Source organism: Culicoides brevitarsis, chromosome 1 (genome assembly GCF_036172545.1).
Source record: "Culicoides brevitarsis isolate CSIRO-B50_1 chromosome 1, AGI_CSIRO_Cbre_v1, whole genome shotgun sequence".
NCBI classification, from domain to species: Eukaryota; Metazoa; Arthropoda; class Insecta; order Diptera; family Ceratopogonidae; genus Culicoides; species Culicoides brevitarsis.
The window spans coordinates 18,709,799-18,728,620 of record NC_087085.1 but is presented as its reverse complement, the minus strand read 5'-3'; the positions used below and the strand labels follow the sequence as shown (position 1 = coordinate 18,728,620).

The following is an 18,822-nucleotide window of genomic DNA, read 5'->3' as shown; positions in this document are numbered from 1 at the left end:
AGAACAACTTTCATATAAAAATCTAAAAAAAATCGCACTATAATTAAATTTATATAAAATCCGTAAATAATAAATATGAATGATGATGATTTCCAAAACAAACAATTACAAAGCATCTATGTACATTTCTGTTCCGCTAGAATTTCTAGCACTCGTCACATAAATATGGAATTGTTTGAACATAAAAAAGGAAGCAAACAACAACACACATGACGTTTGAATGGAATTATTTAAAAAAAAAGTCAAAAAACAAAAATAAATGTTAAAAAAAATACTTACAAAATTTTCATAATAGATTGCTGATTTCATATCCATCTATTTAGTGTAATTATTTTATTTGTAATTTGCGTACACAGAAATACGAGTGATTTGGTGTTGTGTATTTCAAGCGATTTTTTGATTGATGATTTGGTGATGGTGTTTCGGACAATCAATGCGAGTAGGAAGAAAAAAACAAAATCGAAACAAGTTAATAAAAAAATAGCAGTGTCAAAGCACATTTTTTAAACGGCAAAAAGCAAAAAAATATACTTAAAAATACAAAATTTGTTAAAATAAATATTTCATCATAATTATTAAAACATATAATATTTTTTATAAATTTAAACAAAACCTTTTTTATAAAAAAAAATATTATTATTAATATTATGTATTAAACATATATGTTGATTTTTTTAAAATTATTATTATGAATGTATGTTTTTTTTTTTATTATAAAGCTATCACAACAGCTCATGAGCGAAAATGATATAAATTATTAAAAAAATATATATTATGAATGATTTTTATTTTTTTTTTCTTAAATTATAATAATAATAATAACTGAAGAAAAGACCTGTATTTACATCTTTTAATAACGTTTCCATATATATACATTCATAAAACCGCCACACTTTTTTTTCTTAATATTAAATTAAATTTTATATATGTTAAATATCCTTTTCTTATAATTTAATTTTTTTTTAAATAATATAAAAATAAATATATTATAACATTAAATGTTAATAATAATTTTATCAGTTATTACTTTGTTGTTGTTCATGATCTTTTAACAAAAAATCAATATCGCGACCATCACCTTTTTTATATTTTTAATTTTTTTTTAACTTTTCTACCTCTGTTAGTACAACATATATATATTTTGCATGCAAAAGTGTTTATTATAGAAAATTATACTAAAAAAAATAACCATAAAAAATATTTTTTTAGTGTAAAATTAACGAAAAAAAAATGTATAAAATAAAAAAATACCATTGGTAACATATCGTTTTCGGCAGCACGCTTTTTGCCAACCTCCAATGTGGTAGTAGCGGCAGAGTATGTGTTGGTGCTTGTAGCTTGCGTCTGATTTGTCTGTGATGATTGTGCGGATGGCAGTGGTGCAGTGGTCGGAGGAGGTGGGGCACCCAGATTGCAAGCGGCAGCAGCATATGGACCAACAGCAGTTGAAGCAGTTACAGGTGCAGACTAATTTTTTTTTGTTTGTTTGATGTGTTTTTTCATGTTGTATATATAGTTTTTTATTGTATTTATTTTTTTTTCATATAATTGTTGTTTGTGTGTAATAATAAAAAAATCACAGGCCAATAATTATCAGATATAACAGAAGCAAATTGAAGCAAAATTCGTGTTTTTTTCACATTCAAGTGTTTTGTGTTCAAATCCAATTTTAAATATTTTTTTTATCCAAATTTATTTTTTTTTATGTTTGTGTGTGTGTGTTTTGTGTATTTGTGTTTTGATATTTTGTGTAATTGTAAGCCGACAAGACAGGCGACAAGGCACATACAAAAAAGAAGGAAAGAAAAATAAAATAAACATCAACCCATAACTCATATTTATATATATAAAAAATTTTTTAAAAAAGTGAAAAATTCTAAAAACTAATGATTTACTAAGATAAGAATTAAACTATATATTTAACTAAACTAAATTCTAAAATATTAATAATTATTAATTTTACTCTAAAAATTAATTTTTAATCTAAAACTACATTAGAGAGAAAAAAAATTAATAACTAACTATTTATTAATAAAAAATATAACAAAAAAAATAATTATTAATTATTAATTATATTAACTATTAATTCTATATTATTAATTAAAAATAAAAAAAACATTATTAAATAAAAATTAAATTATTAAAAAAGCAACATTAAAAGCATTTTTATAAAAGCTAACAAAAGTAGATTTACGCAGAAGTGGTCGTGATGTTATAACTGATAAAATTCTTTTTAACATTATAATGATGTATAATTTATTATTTTCTATTTTTTAACTTTTTCAAATATATATCTTGCTTCAAATCGTACGAATGTTTTAAAATATATATGTTGATGATAGTAATAATAATTAAAGTTTGGTCAAGTGTCTGTTTTGCTATTTTTCCTTAAAACAAAAAATAATAAAAAAAAAACGAAAGTAATTTATTTTGTGTCTGTCCAGAGAGACACCTCAACATTATTTATGCATGTAAAAAGTGAGATGGAGACAAAAAACCAGAAAGCAGAGGATAACCACCCTTCTCTGGTTGCACAGTTGAGTTCTTGAAGTGTTGTCGTCGCTCGTCTGAATAAACATTGCTTTAAAAATGTAATTAATTGTGTTATTCACCCATTTGCAACTGGGAAATAAAATTATTTTTAATTCATTTTCACGAAGAAAGTACTTTTCAAGAAGAAAAAGCAACAAAAAAAAGCTTTTAACCTTGTTCAGATGTAATCCGATTGCTCCTCCGTGTGTGGATTATTACTTACTAAAACATTGTTAAATCCTTCCAACAGTTAACAGCACTTTATCTTGAAAGTTAAAATAAACTGCTCATCCTACATGTACTCTTGAGATATTTATCATCGTCATTTCGTTCTCATTACATTCATTGCACTTGTTGCAGGATTATAATAAATACGAAGCACTTGCTTGCATTATTTATTATAATAATAATAATAAGTGGATGTGTGCGCAATGAAGTTTGCAAATGACATTAAATGAGTTGTAGCATAAACAGACACTCGCAAGAGAAAACAAAAAGTACATAATGAAGATAATGTTTATGATTTACATTGTCGCTTCATTTGTTTTTTAATGTATTTTGTCTCGATCTGATATATATTGCTTAATGATGTTTCTCGAGGAAAAGTCTCGATTTGGAATTTTCCATATTTTAAATTCCGGAGGCGAGAAAGAGAGAGCGACGAAAAAGAAGATTAAATTGGTAACATTTGTTACATGTACAAAGTGTCATCAAATTCGAATGCAATATGCTTACTTTTGGAATGTAATATTTTATTTGCTTTTCCTGTTTTTTTTCTCGCTTTCTTTTTCTCTTTGTCAATGTACGCGAAATGTTTTATTGTTCAAAAATGGGTCCTTCCATTCTAAAAAATTTTAAAAATTATTTATTAAAATTATAAATTTTTCTAATTTATTTAATTTTTGGAATTTTCATAAAAAAATTGTTCTGACAATTTTAAAAAATTAATATTTAAAAAGAAATTATTTTTATTAAATTTTAAGCATAAAATTAATAATTTTTATAAACAATTTAATTAATTAATTTCATTATTGATTAATATTTATTAATAATTTAAAATAAATTTAATTTAATTTGAACTTGAATTAATTAATTAAATTATTTTTTTAATTTTTGTTGAATTTTTTTTGAATTAAAAATCAATGAAATACTTAAAAAATCAAAATGTATAAATTTTTTCACGTAATTTTTTTACACATTTTTAATGAAGAAAAACTGAGAAAACAAAAAAAAATCCTGAGAAATTACTTTTTTTTTAAAATAATAAAAAAAAAACAAAATAAAAATTATTTTTAAACTGATTAATTTTTTTCAAAATTTTGAATTATTATTTTTTATAAAATTTTATATATCTTGTTTTTTTTAAAATACCAATTCAATTTTGTTCTTAAATCAGACATTGAAAAATAAAAAAATTAAGAATGGAATTTTTTTTATTTTTTTAACTCACTTTTTTTAATTTATTTTTTTAAAGAATAACGAAAATCTATGAAAAATTTTATTTTCTAAATTTAATTTTCTGAGTTTTCTTTCTTAAAGAATGGAACGAACCATTAGATTATATATATTTTTATATAAAATGTTATTTTTTACGTATAAATGTTTTTTTTACCCCTATCATGGGAGGGATAATGCACATTGTGCTGATTCAAGTGAATATAAACTCTCTCACATTCAATTCATTTCATTTCAGCACGTTCATGTGGGATAATTTATTGCAATTCCTTCTGCATACTCGATTTTTTTTTTTATTTTACATCATGAAATAATACTTCTTGAGAAAACTCCAACAAATCAATTTTAACGGAAGTAAAAGGGGAATCTCAACTTGCAAGTAGTATAAAATTATTCCGAAAGCGAAAAACTTTTAAGCAAATTTCATGTCCGTTCATCGGACGATTTAGAAATAAGATCTCAAGTAATAAGTCAAGAATAAAGTAATAAATCTCTCTTTTCTTTCTCGAATTTTTTTTTTCGTTTTTCGTAAAAATACATCCCACAACTATTATATTTCATCATTTCTCCATGATTCATGAATCATATTGATATTATATTCATTTATGCAAAATAAAAAAAGAGGAATAAAAAAAATAAAATCATGAAAATGGAAACTTTTAAAAACGTTTTGTGTGATGTCTGTGTGAGTCAGTGTGTAATGTAAAGCAATCCCTTTTTTTCACAATGTTTTCTTTTCGTATTTTGATGCGATAATCAATTGCACTCGAAAGAGCAAAAGAATTGCATAATGGATTTTTTTTTATCACAGATTTTGAAACTGATACGCAAATTATTCAAACAAGTTCGAATTTTTGGGTGATTGATTAAAGAAGCAGCAGCTGTGATTGTCTTTTGCATCAAAATGATGGATTTTCGATGATGGGATAAAAATAACCACATAAAAAAAATTAAAACATAAACAATTAAATATATATAAAAAATAGCGCAAAATATATGAAGCAGCAACAGCAGCAGCATTTTTAGTAGTTGCATTCGTCAATGAAAGAAAAAGATATTGAAATATCTGTTAAAAACAAGGAAAATGCATTAAACACAAAAAAGAATTATTAATTTTTTTAAAATTAATAACTAATTTAGTTAATATTTATATTATATATAATGATAATAATTATAAAGAGAAAAAAATATGTTTTTGTATAATATATATATTTTACTGAATTATATTAATAATTATTATTTATTATGTTCTAGATATATAGTTTTATTGTATTATTTTAGAGAATAGCCATACCGCGGTTGCACGTGATTGTGCTGCTTTAATTTGCGCCTGCAGGTGCAAAGGAGGATGAAAGTAGCGACATGGATCACGAGCACATCGACCTTTTACGGCATCCATACACACAGTGACAGTGCCGTCTTCATGTTGTGTTACACTCTCTTGGGGATGGGCGAAACGGCATTCAGATTCAGCTCGCTTGCAGGCACCGCGCATGAATTCGCGACACACCTAAATATGGCATATCAACAATTCATCATCAACTAAGTATCTTTTTTGTTTGTTGTATTGTTATTTTATTTGTTTTTGTTAATTTTTTTTTTTAAATTATTTTGTTCTAGTTTTAATTTTGTTTTTTTTTTTTGCTAGAAATTTTCTAGTAGAAGGGATGCAATTATTTTTGTGTAAAAGTTTATTTATGTTAAAATGTTTGAAATTAAAAAAAAAATAAATCATAAGCTTTTAAGCACGAAAAATTCCATGAACATTGAACATTTACAAAAAATTCAATGTACATAAATTTAATTATTAAAAAAAAAAAAATGCAAAAAATATTTTTTTTTTATAAAAATCCGCAAATTACATTAAAGTTAAACAAAAAAAAAACATTAAAAAAATTTTCGTGTTAATAATTTGCAAAGCTGTCCTTATTAACTTTGAAATTATTATTATTATTATTAATGTTTTATTCAAAAAAAAAAAAAAAAAAAAAAAAATGAGGATTAAAAAGCCGTTTTAATAATTTCGTGTGAATATTATGTGCATGTGTAAGTTTGTGTGTAATTTATGTGATTGAGTTGCTAATATGTAGTAATAATAATAATAATAAAAGGAATGCTATAGAATAAGTAAAGGGCATAGGCATTGTGCTAGAGAAGATAAACTGTCAAGAAAAATAAAAAATCTATTTTTTTTTATCGCTAAAACTTAAAATTTGAAAAGCTCCTAAACTAAACTTTTCTTTTTTTTTCAGCTAAGAACTAAGCGAAAACTAAAATTGGAGCTATTTAATTAAAATAAAAATAATTGGAAACTCTGGGATGCTAATTATAATAAAAATAAGCTAATATTTTATAAGATTTTTTTTTAATATATGAGAAAATTTGTAGTTTTTTTTATCGTTGTTTAAATTTTTTTCTCATTTTTTTCTAAAATATTTTTTTTAATGGAAAAATAAAAATAACTTAAAAGGATAGATGAACTTAAAATGAGCGCAGAATATTAGCAGCTTTTATTTTGTATATTTTTGTGTATGTTTATTTACTCTTGTCTAGTTCTGAAATCTATTTTTTTAAGGAAACGTCTGTTCTATAATATATTTTTTCGGGTAAAATTCTATCGGAAAACTATCGAACTATTAAGAATTGGGGGTTTTGTGTTTAATTTTTATGGATTTGTGTAAAATGTAGTGTTATTTCTAACAGAAAAATATAAAATTTTAATTTTGAAAACAAAAAATTGTCTTGTGTTCATACAAGTTTGTCGAATGATTATTGTTAAAATCCAATCAAAAGCTGTCGTTGCTGCTGCTGAGTCTCACTTGTGAAAGCTGAGCTTGAATATGAACGCCTGACTTACTTTGTTTTAATTAATTTTCTCTCACTGTTTGAAAACTCGAACACTGTCGCGATTTTTTTTTTATTTATTTAAACATTAACATTCACTTTATAATATTAAAAATTATTACATACAATAAAATTAATTTTTTTAAGAATTTTATTTAAAAAAAAATATTTTTTTTGTTGTGTAAATAATAATAAAAAAATTTTTTCAACATAATTTTTCACTTGTTTTTTTTTATTTCACATATTTTTCATTTCATTGTATAATAATGCGCATATCAATATCGCAGTGAAAATATACATGATGTAAATTATTGGACGAAATTTGGTGAAATATGTCTCGCGTCCATGTTATGTTATTTTTCGGGTTGAACAACGAACGCGAACAAAAAAAAACACAGAACAATTTGGGCACGTGACATGAAGTATAACACGAAGTTTATACACGAAGAACATTTATAATAAAGTGAAAAACTATAAATTTTGTTAATTTATTGCATTTTTTCGCGAACCAGATATGGCTGATGAATTTGAATGAATTAAAAAAAAAAGTACGAGGGAAAAGAGCGGGAAAACAGGAAATTTGTCAAATATTCATGTTGCGATGTGGTTTTTTGTACTGCGAAAATATTTCGGAAAAAAGGCTCTGACACATTGTATTTGCTGCTCCTTTATTTAATTTTTTTGTTATTTAATGGTTTTTGTATACTTAAAATTAATTGTCGTTTCATTCATAAGATGTAGTTTTAAAATAAGGAAAATCTTCATGAATGACACGATCGATGTAAATTTTATTTAATGATATATAATAAATATTAAAACATTCGTGCGCTGAAGCAAAGATGCATAATATATATATGATAAATATACGAATATCCAAAAATAAATCTTTAATATATAGAAACGTTTCATTCATAAAATTAAATTGTTACTTTTTGATAACAAATGAAATTATTTACAATTTTTTTATTTGATGAAAAAATTATAAAAATAATTCTTTTGAATTTTAAAAACAAAAGTATCTAGCATACGGAATATTTAACAATAATTATTATTTTTTTAAAAATTTAAATTATTTTTTATTGTTAAATATTTTTTTTTCTACAAAATTTGAATTATATATTTTTCTAATATTAAATTATTTTATTATTATATATATGGTAATAATATTATTTTTCGTTATTATTATTCATTTTAAAATGTAAATAAATAAAATGTAACCAACAGTTAGCATACATTTAATAAATGTGAATGATTATTATGATGAATATGATATTTTATTTATTTATTGATGATACCTATAGATTAATAATAATATTCAAAAGTTGTACATACCTCAATTCTGTCTGAACGTGGAATCTTTTGTTGTGCTACAGGAACTGCTTGTTGTACTACAGTTTGTACAGAATTAGGATCTGGACCTAATATTGTAGGCACTAAATGTCCAGGCGCGTAAAATGGATTATATGTCGCATTAGCTGGCATACTAGTCAAATAAGGGTTTGTTGCCTATTTTTTTTTCAAATATGAAAAGAAAGAAGAAAAATAACATAATTTAATAATTTTGTTAACATATATATATTTTAAAAAATAAACTAAAATACTTGTTAATTATAATAGCTCAATAATTATCATAACAATAATAATAATTATAATTATATCATACAAAAATGCACTAGACTAATTAAACAGCAGATAAAGCAATTGTCAAAGCATAAAATTTCCGTGTAAATGATAACAATAATCATTTATTATTCAAAAATTATAATAATATAATAATAACAAAGCAGCATATATTAAAAACAAAAAAAAAATATATAATTGCTTATAAATAATGAATATACTTTACAAAAAAATATATATGATTATGAATGTTTGCCACAACTATAAAATATACTATAACAATAAATAATTCAAAAAACATATCTGCGCTAATGATCAAATACATTGTACAAAAAATGATACCATGAGGCAAAAAACCTCGAGAAAAGTTTAAACAAAATTTAATAAAAATGTATATAATATATATAAATATAGATATTGTTTTAGTCCATTACCATTACTGGTTGTGTGGTACCTAATGCCACAGGTACGACTCCTACTGTAGGTGATGATGTTGTCGTTGCATTTCCATTCTGCACATCCTCCATTATCAATTTATTTTTAATTTTAGTATTTTGTATTTTAAATTTTTTGTTTTTTTTTAAAAGAAATTTTAAAATTAAACCAAAATATTTATTGAGTGGGAAAATAAAAACAAATAAACAAAGGGAACGAGGGTGAAACTTAAAAAAAGGGTCTATTCGATACAAAGAATATGATAATGAAAGAAAAACAAAAATCTACTAGAGTTTTATCGGATATAAAATTTGTAAGATAAACAGGAATAATCAGAGATTTTAAGATAATTTTCCAGTATAACATCAAAAATGTTAGTAAAACTTCTAAGATTTTTTTTAAAAATATTTTAAAAAAGAGATTGACATCAAAATTGGGACTGTCAGAAGTCTACAAGAATTTTTTTTCAATAAATAATAAATTATAAAATAATTGTGGCAAAGGATGTGCAAAATATTAGTTTAAATAATAAATAACTTAATGATAACTTAAAAAGTATTTATAATTTTTTTTTTTGAAAATAAGGAAATTATAGAAACAGGCGCCATTGATAAAAGCATTATTTATTATTAGTAAGTAAATATACAGAAGTTATGCAAAGCTTCTAAAGTGCTTTTTTTTTGTAAAAATAGAAATTTTGGAAAATATAGAAAAATAAAAGAAAATCTTTGCCAATTAAGATGTTCGAAAAGTGGTGATATACTTGCAGAGTCACAGAGAGAAAAGTATACCAAAGGAAAATGATTCAAGATTTGTGTCAACTTAAAAATTTCACGTGAAACGAAAGAAAAAACCGATCATTTTCCATTAGTATCACGATTAGTGCATGTTATAGTTATATTTTTCATAATATAGGCAGACTTGACAGATAGACAGCTCTTCTAAAAGCTTTTCCGTGAAATTTTATAAATATTCAAATATTTTACATGTCCAATTCAATTACTGTCAAACTTGGCCTATATTGGTTTCGTAGAAAAAATAAAGTTTTTTTTTAGTTAGTTATAGAATATATAATAGAAGCACATTTAAACGTTAAATATATACGTGTAGTAGAGAGTAAGTTCTTAATTAACGTTAATAATTAATTATAAAATAATAATTTAAAGGACAAAAAATATAATTTTGATTTAATTTTAGAAATTACTTGGAAAGGGGGAGGCGATTTTTGGCGGCGATGATACTTACCACTGGGCATTGTCCTTGCAGAACTGCTTGTCCCGGAGTGATTCCCATCTGTTGCATCAGGGCATTTTTCAAGGCTAAATGATTTCGTCCATTTATCAATAATTGATCTTTTAAATGTTGTGGCGGATGAAAGTATTTACAAGGTGGCTTCTCACGATTACAGCGTCCCTAAAAAATATAAAAATAAAAAATTAGCATCATTAGTATGACGTATGATGATCAAAAATATTTAATTAGTGGCAATCGTGCAAGTAAGGGACACAAGTGTTTCTTAATTGCATGTTATTCATCAAAAATCCCGTTTTTTAGGATTTATTGGTTGGTATGTCTGCCGTGTGAGAGATAATTCAAACCAAAAATTAAATAAAATTGAGTGAAAAAGGTTTTTTTTTCATCGTCTTTTGTTGGTGCTGCCACAAGGGACACGTTTATCTTGATTTACTCACACAACATGAGTAAGTGTTTTAATTGAGAAATTTACAACCAAGTTATTTTTGTTGTTTTTTAATGAAAAATAATGATTGAAAATTTTTCATTGTCGGAACATGACTGACGATGATGATAAGTCATTTCACGAAAATCATGAGGCACGTTTTTTTGATAATTTTTTTTTTAAATATAAAAAGGGACTTCAGAAAAAAATTTAATCATTTTAAAAAAAAATTTGTCTTGAAAAATCATGAAAAATAATTTTTTGTTGTGTTTTTTAGTTGCGATGCTTTTAATGTGTCTAATTCAAGATTCTGGTAAGTAAAATTTTATTGTATTTAATTTTTTTATTATTTTAAATTTAAATTAATTTATAAATGAAATTAAAATAGTTTTTTAGGTAATTATTTTTTTAAATTCATAATTTAATTAAATTTAATTTTTTTTTTAAATAAAAATAAATTATTAATTATTTTTTTAAAATAAAAATTAAATTTTTATTATTTTTATTTTTAATTAACATATTTTATAAATTTTATTATTAATTTTTTTAAATTGAAAATTATTTTTCTTAATGTAACTTATTATTTTTTTAAATTTTAAATCAAATTTAATTAATTTATTTCGATTAAAAATTTAATTTTATTAAAAATAAATTGTTAATTTTTTTAAATTAAAATTAAAATTTAACTGAAATAAATTTTTAAAATATTTTTTAATTAAAAATTAATTTAATCAAAAGTAATTTTTAAGTAATTTTTAATTAAAAATAAAATTTAATGAAAAATAAATAATTTTTTTGAATTAAAATTTTACAGATGCACTTCCTGCAGTAAAAACTGTTGATGGTGCCGTTAAAGGAGCCGTCAAAGGAGCTGGATTGTCCGGAACGCTCGAAGACGCTTTAAAACTTCTCGGATAACAGAATCTCTAATTTTGTAATTGCACCACAATAGTTCTCCCCTTGATATTTTAATTCATTGTAATCACAACATGCACTCGAGCAAGTAAAACATCTTCCTTCCGTCATCATTATGACTTGCAACATCGTCATCGGAGGATATTATGACAAGCATATCTAATTTTTACTGTCTGTGTGTGGCAAAAGCGCATCCAAGGGACAAATCAAACAAATTATCACAATGAATGAAGTTACCGAGATGATGTGATTATAAATAAAAAAGAAGATGAATATTCATTTTTATTGTAACAGAAGGGGAAACTACTTGCATTTTCTGATTAATCTTCTCATTCGGGATGAATCGACAACGTTATAATTTTTTATTATTTGATTTTTCATCCATTTCATTTATTTTATTTTTATTCATTGAGCAGGCACACGACAACGACGACGAGACAAGTGATGCACTAAATATTATCTGTTCATTGATATGTGAAATGCCTGTAACGCAAGCAGAAAACACACAAGAGGAAATCGAGACTGTTGCTCTTGCCTCTCATCTCGTGAACGCACATAGATGAAAGAACACGATAATAATCATCATCTCTCGACGTTTTTCTCGGTGCGAGCCTCCTTTTTGCCATATATCGTCTTTTCCAGTACATTAATTTCAATAAGGTTTCTTCCTCGGATATTGTGTGTTTTATAAGGAGGAATCAATTTCGCTTTTTTTTCGGGAACTCACTTCACGTGATTCCTATATATGTTGCAAATCAATAACAATAATAAGATAATCGTCTTATACGTTTGATTCGTTGCTCGCAGAGACGTTTCATGGTTTGAATGTTAAAGCAGCTGTGTGATGGTATTAAACATTTGTCTCGCGTGTTTATTGATTTTGTGACGTTTTTCGCTGTTTTTGTGTCTTTAAGCTGCTTAAAATGAACTTATTGTCACAAATTTCAAGAGAAATTTTAATTTTTTGAAGTTCGAGTGGACCCATTAGCTTCGTTCTACCCAATGAAAATTTTTTTCGGAGTAGAATATAACATTTGAGGTATGCAATGAATTTTACACGCCATATTTAGACAATTTTCGCAGTTTTCTTCAACATTTTGCACCAAAACCTTCTGACGGCTTCTGAAAGATATTTTTCTAAAACCCCTCAAAGATTTTTAATCAGAAATTGAGTTAAAGCGTAACAAATTTTTTATGGATTTTTAGGTTTAATTTAAAAATCCACAAGATCGAAAATTTTTTGAGTCATAACCAAAAGATATTTTACTTAAAATTAAGTTAAAGCTAAAAAACAAAAAATATTTAACTAAATGAAATATAATTTGAATTAAAAAAAATTAAATAATTTTAATTTAATTTTTTAAATTTTATTAAACTTTTGAATTTATTTAATTTGAATTAATTAATTATTTAATAATTTAATTTTAATTTTAATTGTATTTTTTAATAAATTAAAATTTAAAAATAAATTAATGAAATTAAATAAATAATCAATTTATTTTTAAAAAAATATTTTAATAAAAATGAGCAATCATGAAAAAAAATTTAAAAAAAATAATTTTTAACTTAAGCTTAAATAAAATTTTATACTCAAGTTATAAATATTATTTCTTTTTTAATTTAAAGTTTTAACTAATTTTTTTTCGATTTAACAAAACTAAATTTTCATCGTTAAAAAAATATTAAAGCTTTAATGAATTCCATGAAAACTTTGTTTCCAAAAATTAAATTGATTTCCCGTATCCCAGATGACACTAAAAGAAAAAAATTCATAACATTCAGCAACATACACAAAAAAAGTAATAACAGAAAAAATTTTTCAATATCATCAGGCAAGCCCCAGACAGTTTCCATGTTTTCATTGTTGTTTCACTCATCTCTTTCACTCTCTTCTAATATTTCTCTCTATATATGGCTAATCAAATAAATGAATAAAGAACGCAAAAAAAAACTGGGGAAAACACAAAGGAAAAATGAAATATCTCAACATACTCGTGTGGGGCTTTTGTTACAACAATTCGCACACACAAGCAACAATACACCATCAACTATAACAACATTGTTTCTGCATGACTAAAGTTAAATAGAAAATTTTTTGTGACTATTCCGTCTTGCACATGTTTTGATTTTTATGACTTTCCTCAATCAATACAAAAGCCACTCTTCTTGTGCATCTCGCATCAGAGGAGAGGAAGTAGACGGAGATAAACGAATTTTCTGAAAATTAGAACAAACACAAAAAAAAATAAATCAACAAAGGAAACTGCAAGAAATTCAATACGAGTCGATTCGAGCTTGTTTGTGAATTTATTAGAAAATCGAGAAAACGTGAAAAAGTGTTAAATTGGAAAATACGGGAAAAAAATACAAACACACGAAAATAGGAAAATTATGCAAAATGTTGCTAATATTATCGGAGGAGGGATGGCGCGATGAATCATGAATTATTTTTCTCGATGCGCGTCAAGAAAAAAAAAACAATTTTTCAGTCACTTGAATGGTCAACATGTGAAAATATCGTGATTTTGCTGCGAAGAAAAAAAAATCAACAGTCAACGATTTTTTTTTTGTATAAAAAGCGAAGGAAGTCAAGAAGAGCAATGAAAGAGGAAAAGCGATTTATTTTTATGTGCATCCACTCACACACACAAGCCATCCTTTTCCGCGTAGATACACGTCCTTGGGCCCTTCACAATCATCAAATAATAAACATCCACATCACGTAGACAAAATGTTGTTCCATTACGTTTCGGTTTCAACAATTTATCAATAAATAGGTTTTTTCCTCGTGCTTCTTTTTTTTTCGTCGTCATTTTTGCTCGTCGACACCACCACTCATATTTGCGACGCGCACAAAACACACGATTATCAACATTTTGTTCGAGGTTGTTGTTGTTGTTGTAATATATTTAGCGCCTGACTTGACTCGGAATGGCCAAACTTTTACAATAATTTATCCTCTGAGTAGTTCATCGACAGAGAGAAAAATGAAAAAAAAGGAGGAAGAAAAGTTTTCGTGTGTTGATGTTGTTCTCTTTTTTGATTAGATAGATGGATGAATGTGTTTTGCCCGGTTTCATTTCCGCAGTGGTGCGATCATTTGGCAAAAAATAAATGATTTTCCTCGTTTGTTTTGAGTGGCAAAGTGGAGGGAAAAAAGTTTGAAATGAAAACTATTTTCATGACCAATCACCTCACTCTTTATTTTTAAGCTTATTTTTCCCAAAACGATAAACTCAATTCCTCATCCTTTTACCTTCTCGGCTCGGCTCGCTTCAAAGCTAATCAAAAGAACAAAATCTTAAATAACTCTTTGTGACGCGTGTACGATGCCCCATCCAGGAAATAGACATAAATACAATAAACACATCAGACATTTCTTTGCATGCATGAGTGAATTTGATCCCTTTTTTTGCTGCCCGGTTCTTTTTTGGGGAAACTACAGCCTCCGTCCATCCTTTGTCACAATTGTCGAATTTTGAGTGAATAAATGGATAAATTTAACAAAATACAGCCGATCAAAATAAACAATAACGGCACACATGATGCGAACATAAGAAAGTTAATAATGACGACAATAATGGGATTGAATAGAAATTTGTTGTCTGTCACATTATTCCTGCCCAGTTGGAAGAGTTTTCGTTATTTAAAGGTTTTATGGGCTGGAAAATATAATTTAAAAAATTATTTTTTATATTATTTAAAAATAATCAAAAAAAATTAAAAAATAAATTAAAAAATATAAAAAAAACAAAAATAAAAAAAATTATAAAAAATAAATTAATCTTATTAAATAATACATTTAATAAATAAAAAAATAAAATAATTAAAATTATAAAAAAATAATTTAATTCAGTAAAAATGAAAGATTTTTTTATTCGACTCAAAAACTCTTGAAAATTTTAATTTTAATTATTTTTTTTATTAAATTTTATTTATTTTTAATTTAATTTGAATTTAATTTATTTTTTTTTATTTATTTAATTTATTATTTAATAAGATCAATTTATTTTTTATAAATTTTTTATTTTATTTTATGTTTTTTTTTTGAAAATAATAAACAAAATAATTTTTACAAAAATAAATTACAAAGAAAAATTTCACAAAATTAGCTGACTTTGCTTTGAAGAAGTTTTTTTTTTAATATTGCGTTAAAAATTCAATTTAATTTAAATTTTTAAATATTTGAAATTAATTTTTAATTATTTATTTTATTTTTTTAATTAAAAATTAAATTAATTAAATTAAAATTATTTTTGATTAAAAACATGAAAAAATTAAATAAATTTATTTACAATTAAATTTTTGAAATATTATTTAAATAAAAAAATTTTAATTAAATAAATAAATTTTAATAAACCTTAAAAAAATACATTTTCTGCCCACTGAGTTACATTTAAATGGACACATCGAAAAAGGAAATCTCGCAAACAATTTATTTAAATTTGATCACCCTGCTATCTTAAAGTTGCTTTTCTTAAAAAGATAACATTAAAGCAGCAATTTTGACATAAATTTATCTGCGGCAACTTTAATAGTTTTTGCATTTATTATCATATCATCCGATATCCGCCCATTTCGCTCTTAATATTTATGAGTCATGAGGGAGACATATATTTAATTTATAAATAATTCCGGATGTTCCGACAACGACGTCGTCATCTTACGTCTTGGAAGGAAGAAAAAAAATTTAATTGATACACTTTGATCCTCTTCATTGACGCTCCCTTGCCGAATGTAATTTACAAGAAGATTGACTACTGTTTAACATCGTTTCAAGCACATCCACTCAACTTTATTATTGTTATGATATGAATTTTTGATACAAAATACATACGCGCAATGCATTTAAGCGACAAATTTCTAAAGAAAATATTTTTATACTTTTTTTCTGTTGAAATTATTACATTCGACACACGCGAAAAATACGAGGGTTATGATAAATCGAAGGGTGAACCAATACAAATCTTTGTAAAACTTTTTTTTTTTTTTGGCAAAAAGGGGACCTTTTATTTTTATTATTTTTGTATTATCACAAAAATTACAAATGTATCATCGTTTTTATTAGAATAATTGTAGCGAAAAAAATATTTTTTTGGATTCCCGGACCCACTTAGTTACGCCAGTCAATTATTATTATCATTTTTCATAATTTATGTTTTCTTTTTTGAATTAACGGCTATTTTTATGTCTTTTAAGTTTTTCTTTTGTAATTGAGACTATTTTTATTTTTACGAGAATTTTATTTATTATTAATATAAAAGGATATCGATTTGTTTTACATTCCCATAAATCTTTCTTAAATAATGCGTTTAGTAACAATGCGTCTATTGTACATCAAAAAAAAAAATGGATTATGAACATGATATGCACTCAACTCATCAAATAATAGTTGTGAAAATATAATAGAAATCCCGTTAAAATGGGTTTTTTGTTTGAAAACAGCGACGTCCTGTGGGTTCCGTATATATATTGTTGCGTCTCCCCGGGAAAAAAAAACATATTGTTAACAAATTCATTCATTGTTATCTTTATTTATTTATGAGTGTTGCAGTACATTTTTCTCTCGCTGTGCCCGGGTAAACTTTGTGCGATGCGAGAAAAAAAGATTTGTTTACATTTTAAATATATGAATATATATGATAAGTGCATGTTATGTTTGTTACATAACGGAGAAGAAGAGGAGGAAAAGCATGTGTGGGAAATAGCACAAGTATATCTCTCGCTACTCGACAATGACACAAATAAGTCCTCTTAACTCCCACGAATTATGCTTCTTCTGTGTGTGTTTTTTTCGCTGCATAGCACTTTTGTTTGAACTTTAAACCCCTTACAAAACCGCACAAAATCCACGCGAGTGAGTGTGTTTTTATTTTTTTTTTAATATGGAAAAAAAATTTCATCAGGCTTGAGTAAAGTGGAGTGCAAACATGGAAATCTGGCATAATCTTTGTGAATACTTTATTATTAAGTTGATGACATTTTGTCGAGTTGCTCGTGCTGTTGTAGTTTAAGTGGGTAGTTGATATCATGGCAGCATCATTTCATCGAAATCAGTGATGTGAGGTTTTAAATAAAAAAATATAATTAAAAAATAAAATAAATGATTAAAAAACTTAAAAATAAAATATTTAATAAAATTATATTTTTAGTTTTAATAAATTTTATTTTTAAAATATAATTTTTCAGATATAAAACTTTATAATAATTTTTCAAAATTTTTAAAGCAAAAAAAAATTATAAAATAATTTTAAAATTAATTATTTAAATTAAATTACAATTTTTAAAAAAATTTAAAATATTTTTTTTACTTTAATTATTTTCTTATTTATTTAATTATTTTTTCTGTTTTTTTTTTAGTAAATAGTAATTAATATGAAACTTAATCATTTTCTAAATTTGTCCCATAATTAAATATTTTTTTCTAAAAAATAAAAAAAAAAAATGATTTTTTATGTTTAAAAAAAATAAAATTTTTCAAAAAAAAAAAAAAAAATAAATAAAATAAATAAAATAAAAAAAAAAAAATTAATAAATATGAGTAAAAGTGAAACAAAAAAATTATTTTCAAAATTTTAGATTGAAAAAAAAAAATTTTTTAAATTTAAAGTAGTTATTATTTTATACAAGAAAAATATTTTTAAATAATTTGCAATTTTTTACAGGTCAAATCAGTTGATATCATTTTCATCAATATTTATATTGTTGACATGACTTGAGTGCTACTTTAAAGCAAATTATTTTTTTAAAAAATATCTTAGCAAGGCCAATTCATCATCCAGCCCCTTTCACTGCAGAAAAAATGCTTCAAGGTATAAAACACACTATTTTCTTGTACATCACTGTCATTTACATATTTTTCCTTTGCTTCCAGAAAATAATAATATAGAAACTTTTGAAACACTTGTTGTACGAAACACATCAGAACTCAACTGATTTTCCATACAAACACACTGCATCTTATGTTTCCCTGGATTTCAGACAATTTTTTTTATTTTCATGACAAGACAAGGCTGCAGCGAGAGAGAGAGAGGAAAAAAAGGAACATCTGTTTCTTATGAGTCTCGTTGTGTACATCGAACACAATTTCATTTATTATGCATGTTTGTTATAATATTTAAGTAGAAGATTATCTACTGGAGCATTATATAACAAATATAAGGAGGAGAGATGAAGAGTTTGTTGTGATGATGATGATGATGACGACGATGTTGCTGATAAAAATATTCCTAGATAGAGAGGAATGCAATTTGTTGTAGTAGAGGTTGTTGTTGCAACAATCACTATAAGTGTACTTAAATATTAAAGAAAAGTGGAACAAGGAATTGAAAATGTCAATGCGT

General features: G+C 24.7%; 1 protein-coding gene and 1 long non-coding RNA gene across 10 annotated transcripts in view; one reads left to right on the top strand and one right to left on the bottom strand.

Moving 5' to 3' along the window:
* The window catches only part of LOC134827305 (mucin-5AC), a 213,444-nt gene that overhangs the window by 1,806 nt on the left and 192,816 nt on the right, over positions 1-18,822 (bottom strand). For 2 of the 9 annotated variants that reach the window (XM_063839896.1, XM_063839895.1), the window contains exons 3-7: positions 10,132-10,299; positions 8,886-8,972; positions 8,164-8,337; positions 1,252-1,467; positions 280-315 (exon numbers count right to left, since the gene is read on the bottom strand). In XM_063839896.1, the coding sequence (XP_063695966.1) occupies positions 280-315; positions 1,252-1,467; positions 8,164-8,337; positions 8,886-8,972; positions 10,132-10,299 (681 nt within the window). Of the gene's footprint in view, positions 1-279; positions 316-1,251; positions 1,468-5,281; positions 5,498-8,163; positions 8,338-8,885; positions 8,973-10,131; positions 10,300-18,822 lie in introns of all 9 variants that reach the window. The other 7 variants (XM_063839897.1, XM_063839898.1, XM_063839900.1 and 4 more) reach the window with 7 other exon arrangements.
* LOC134827313 (uncharacterized) lies at positions 10,784-11,752 on the top strand. The gene is made up of 2 exons (XR_010161769.1): positions 10,784-10,877; positions 11,379-11,752. It is a non-coding gene; the product is annotated as an uncharacterized LOC134827313 (long non-coding RNA).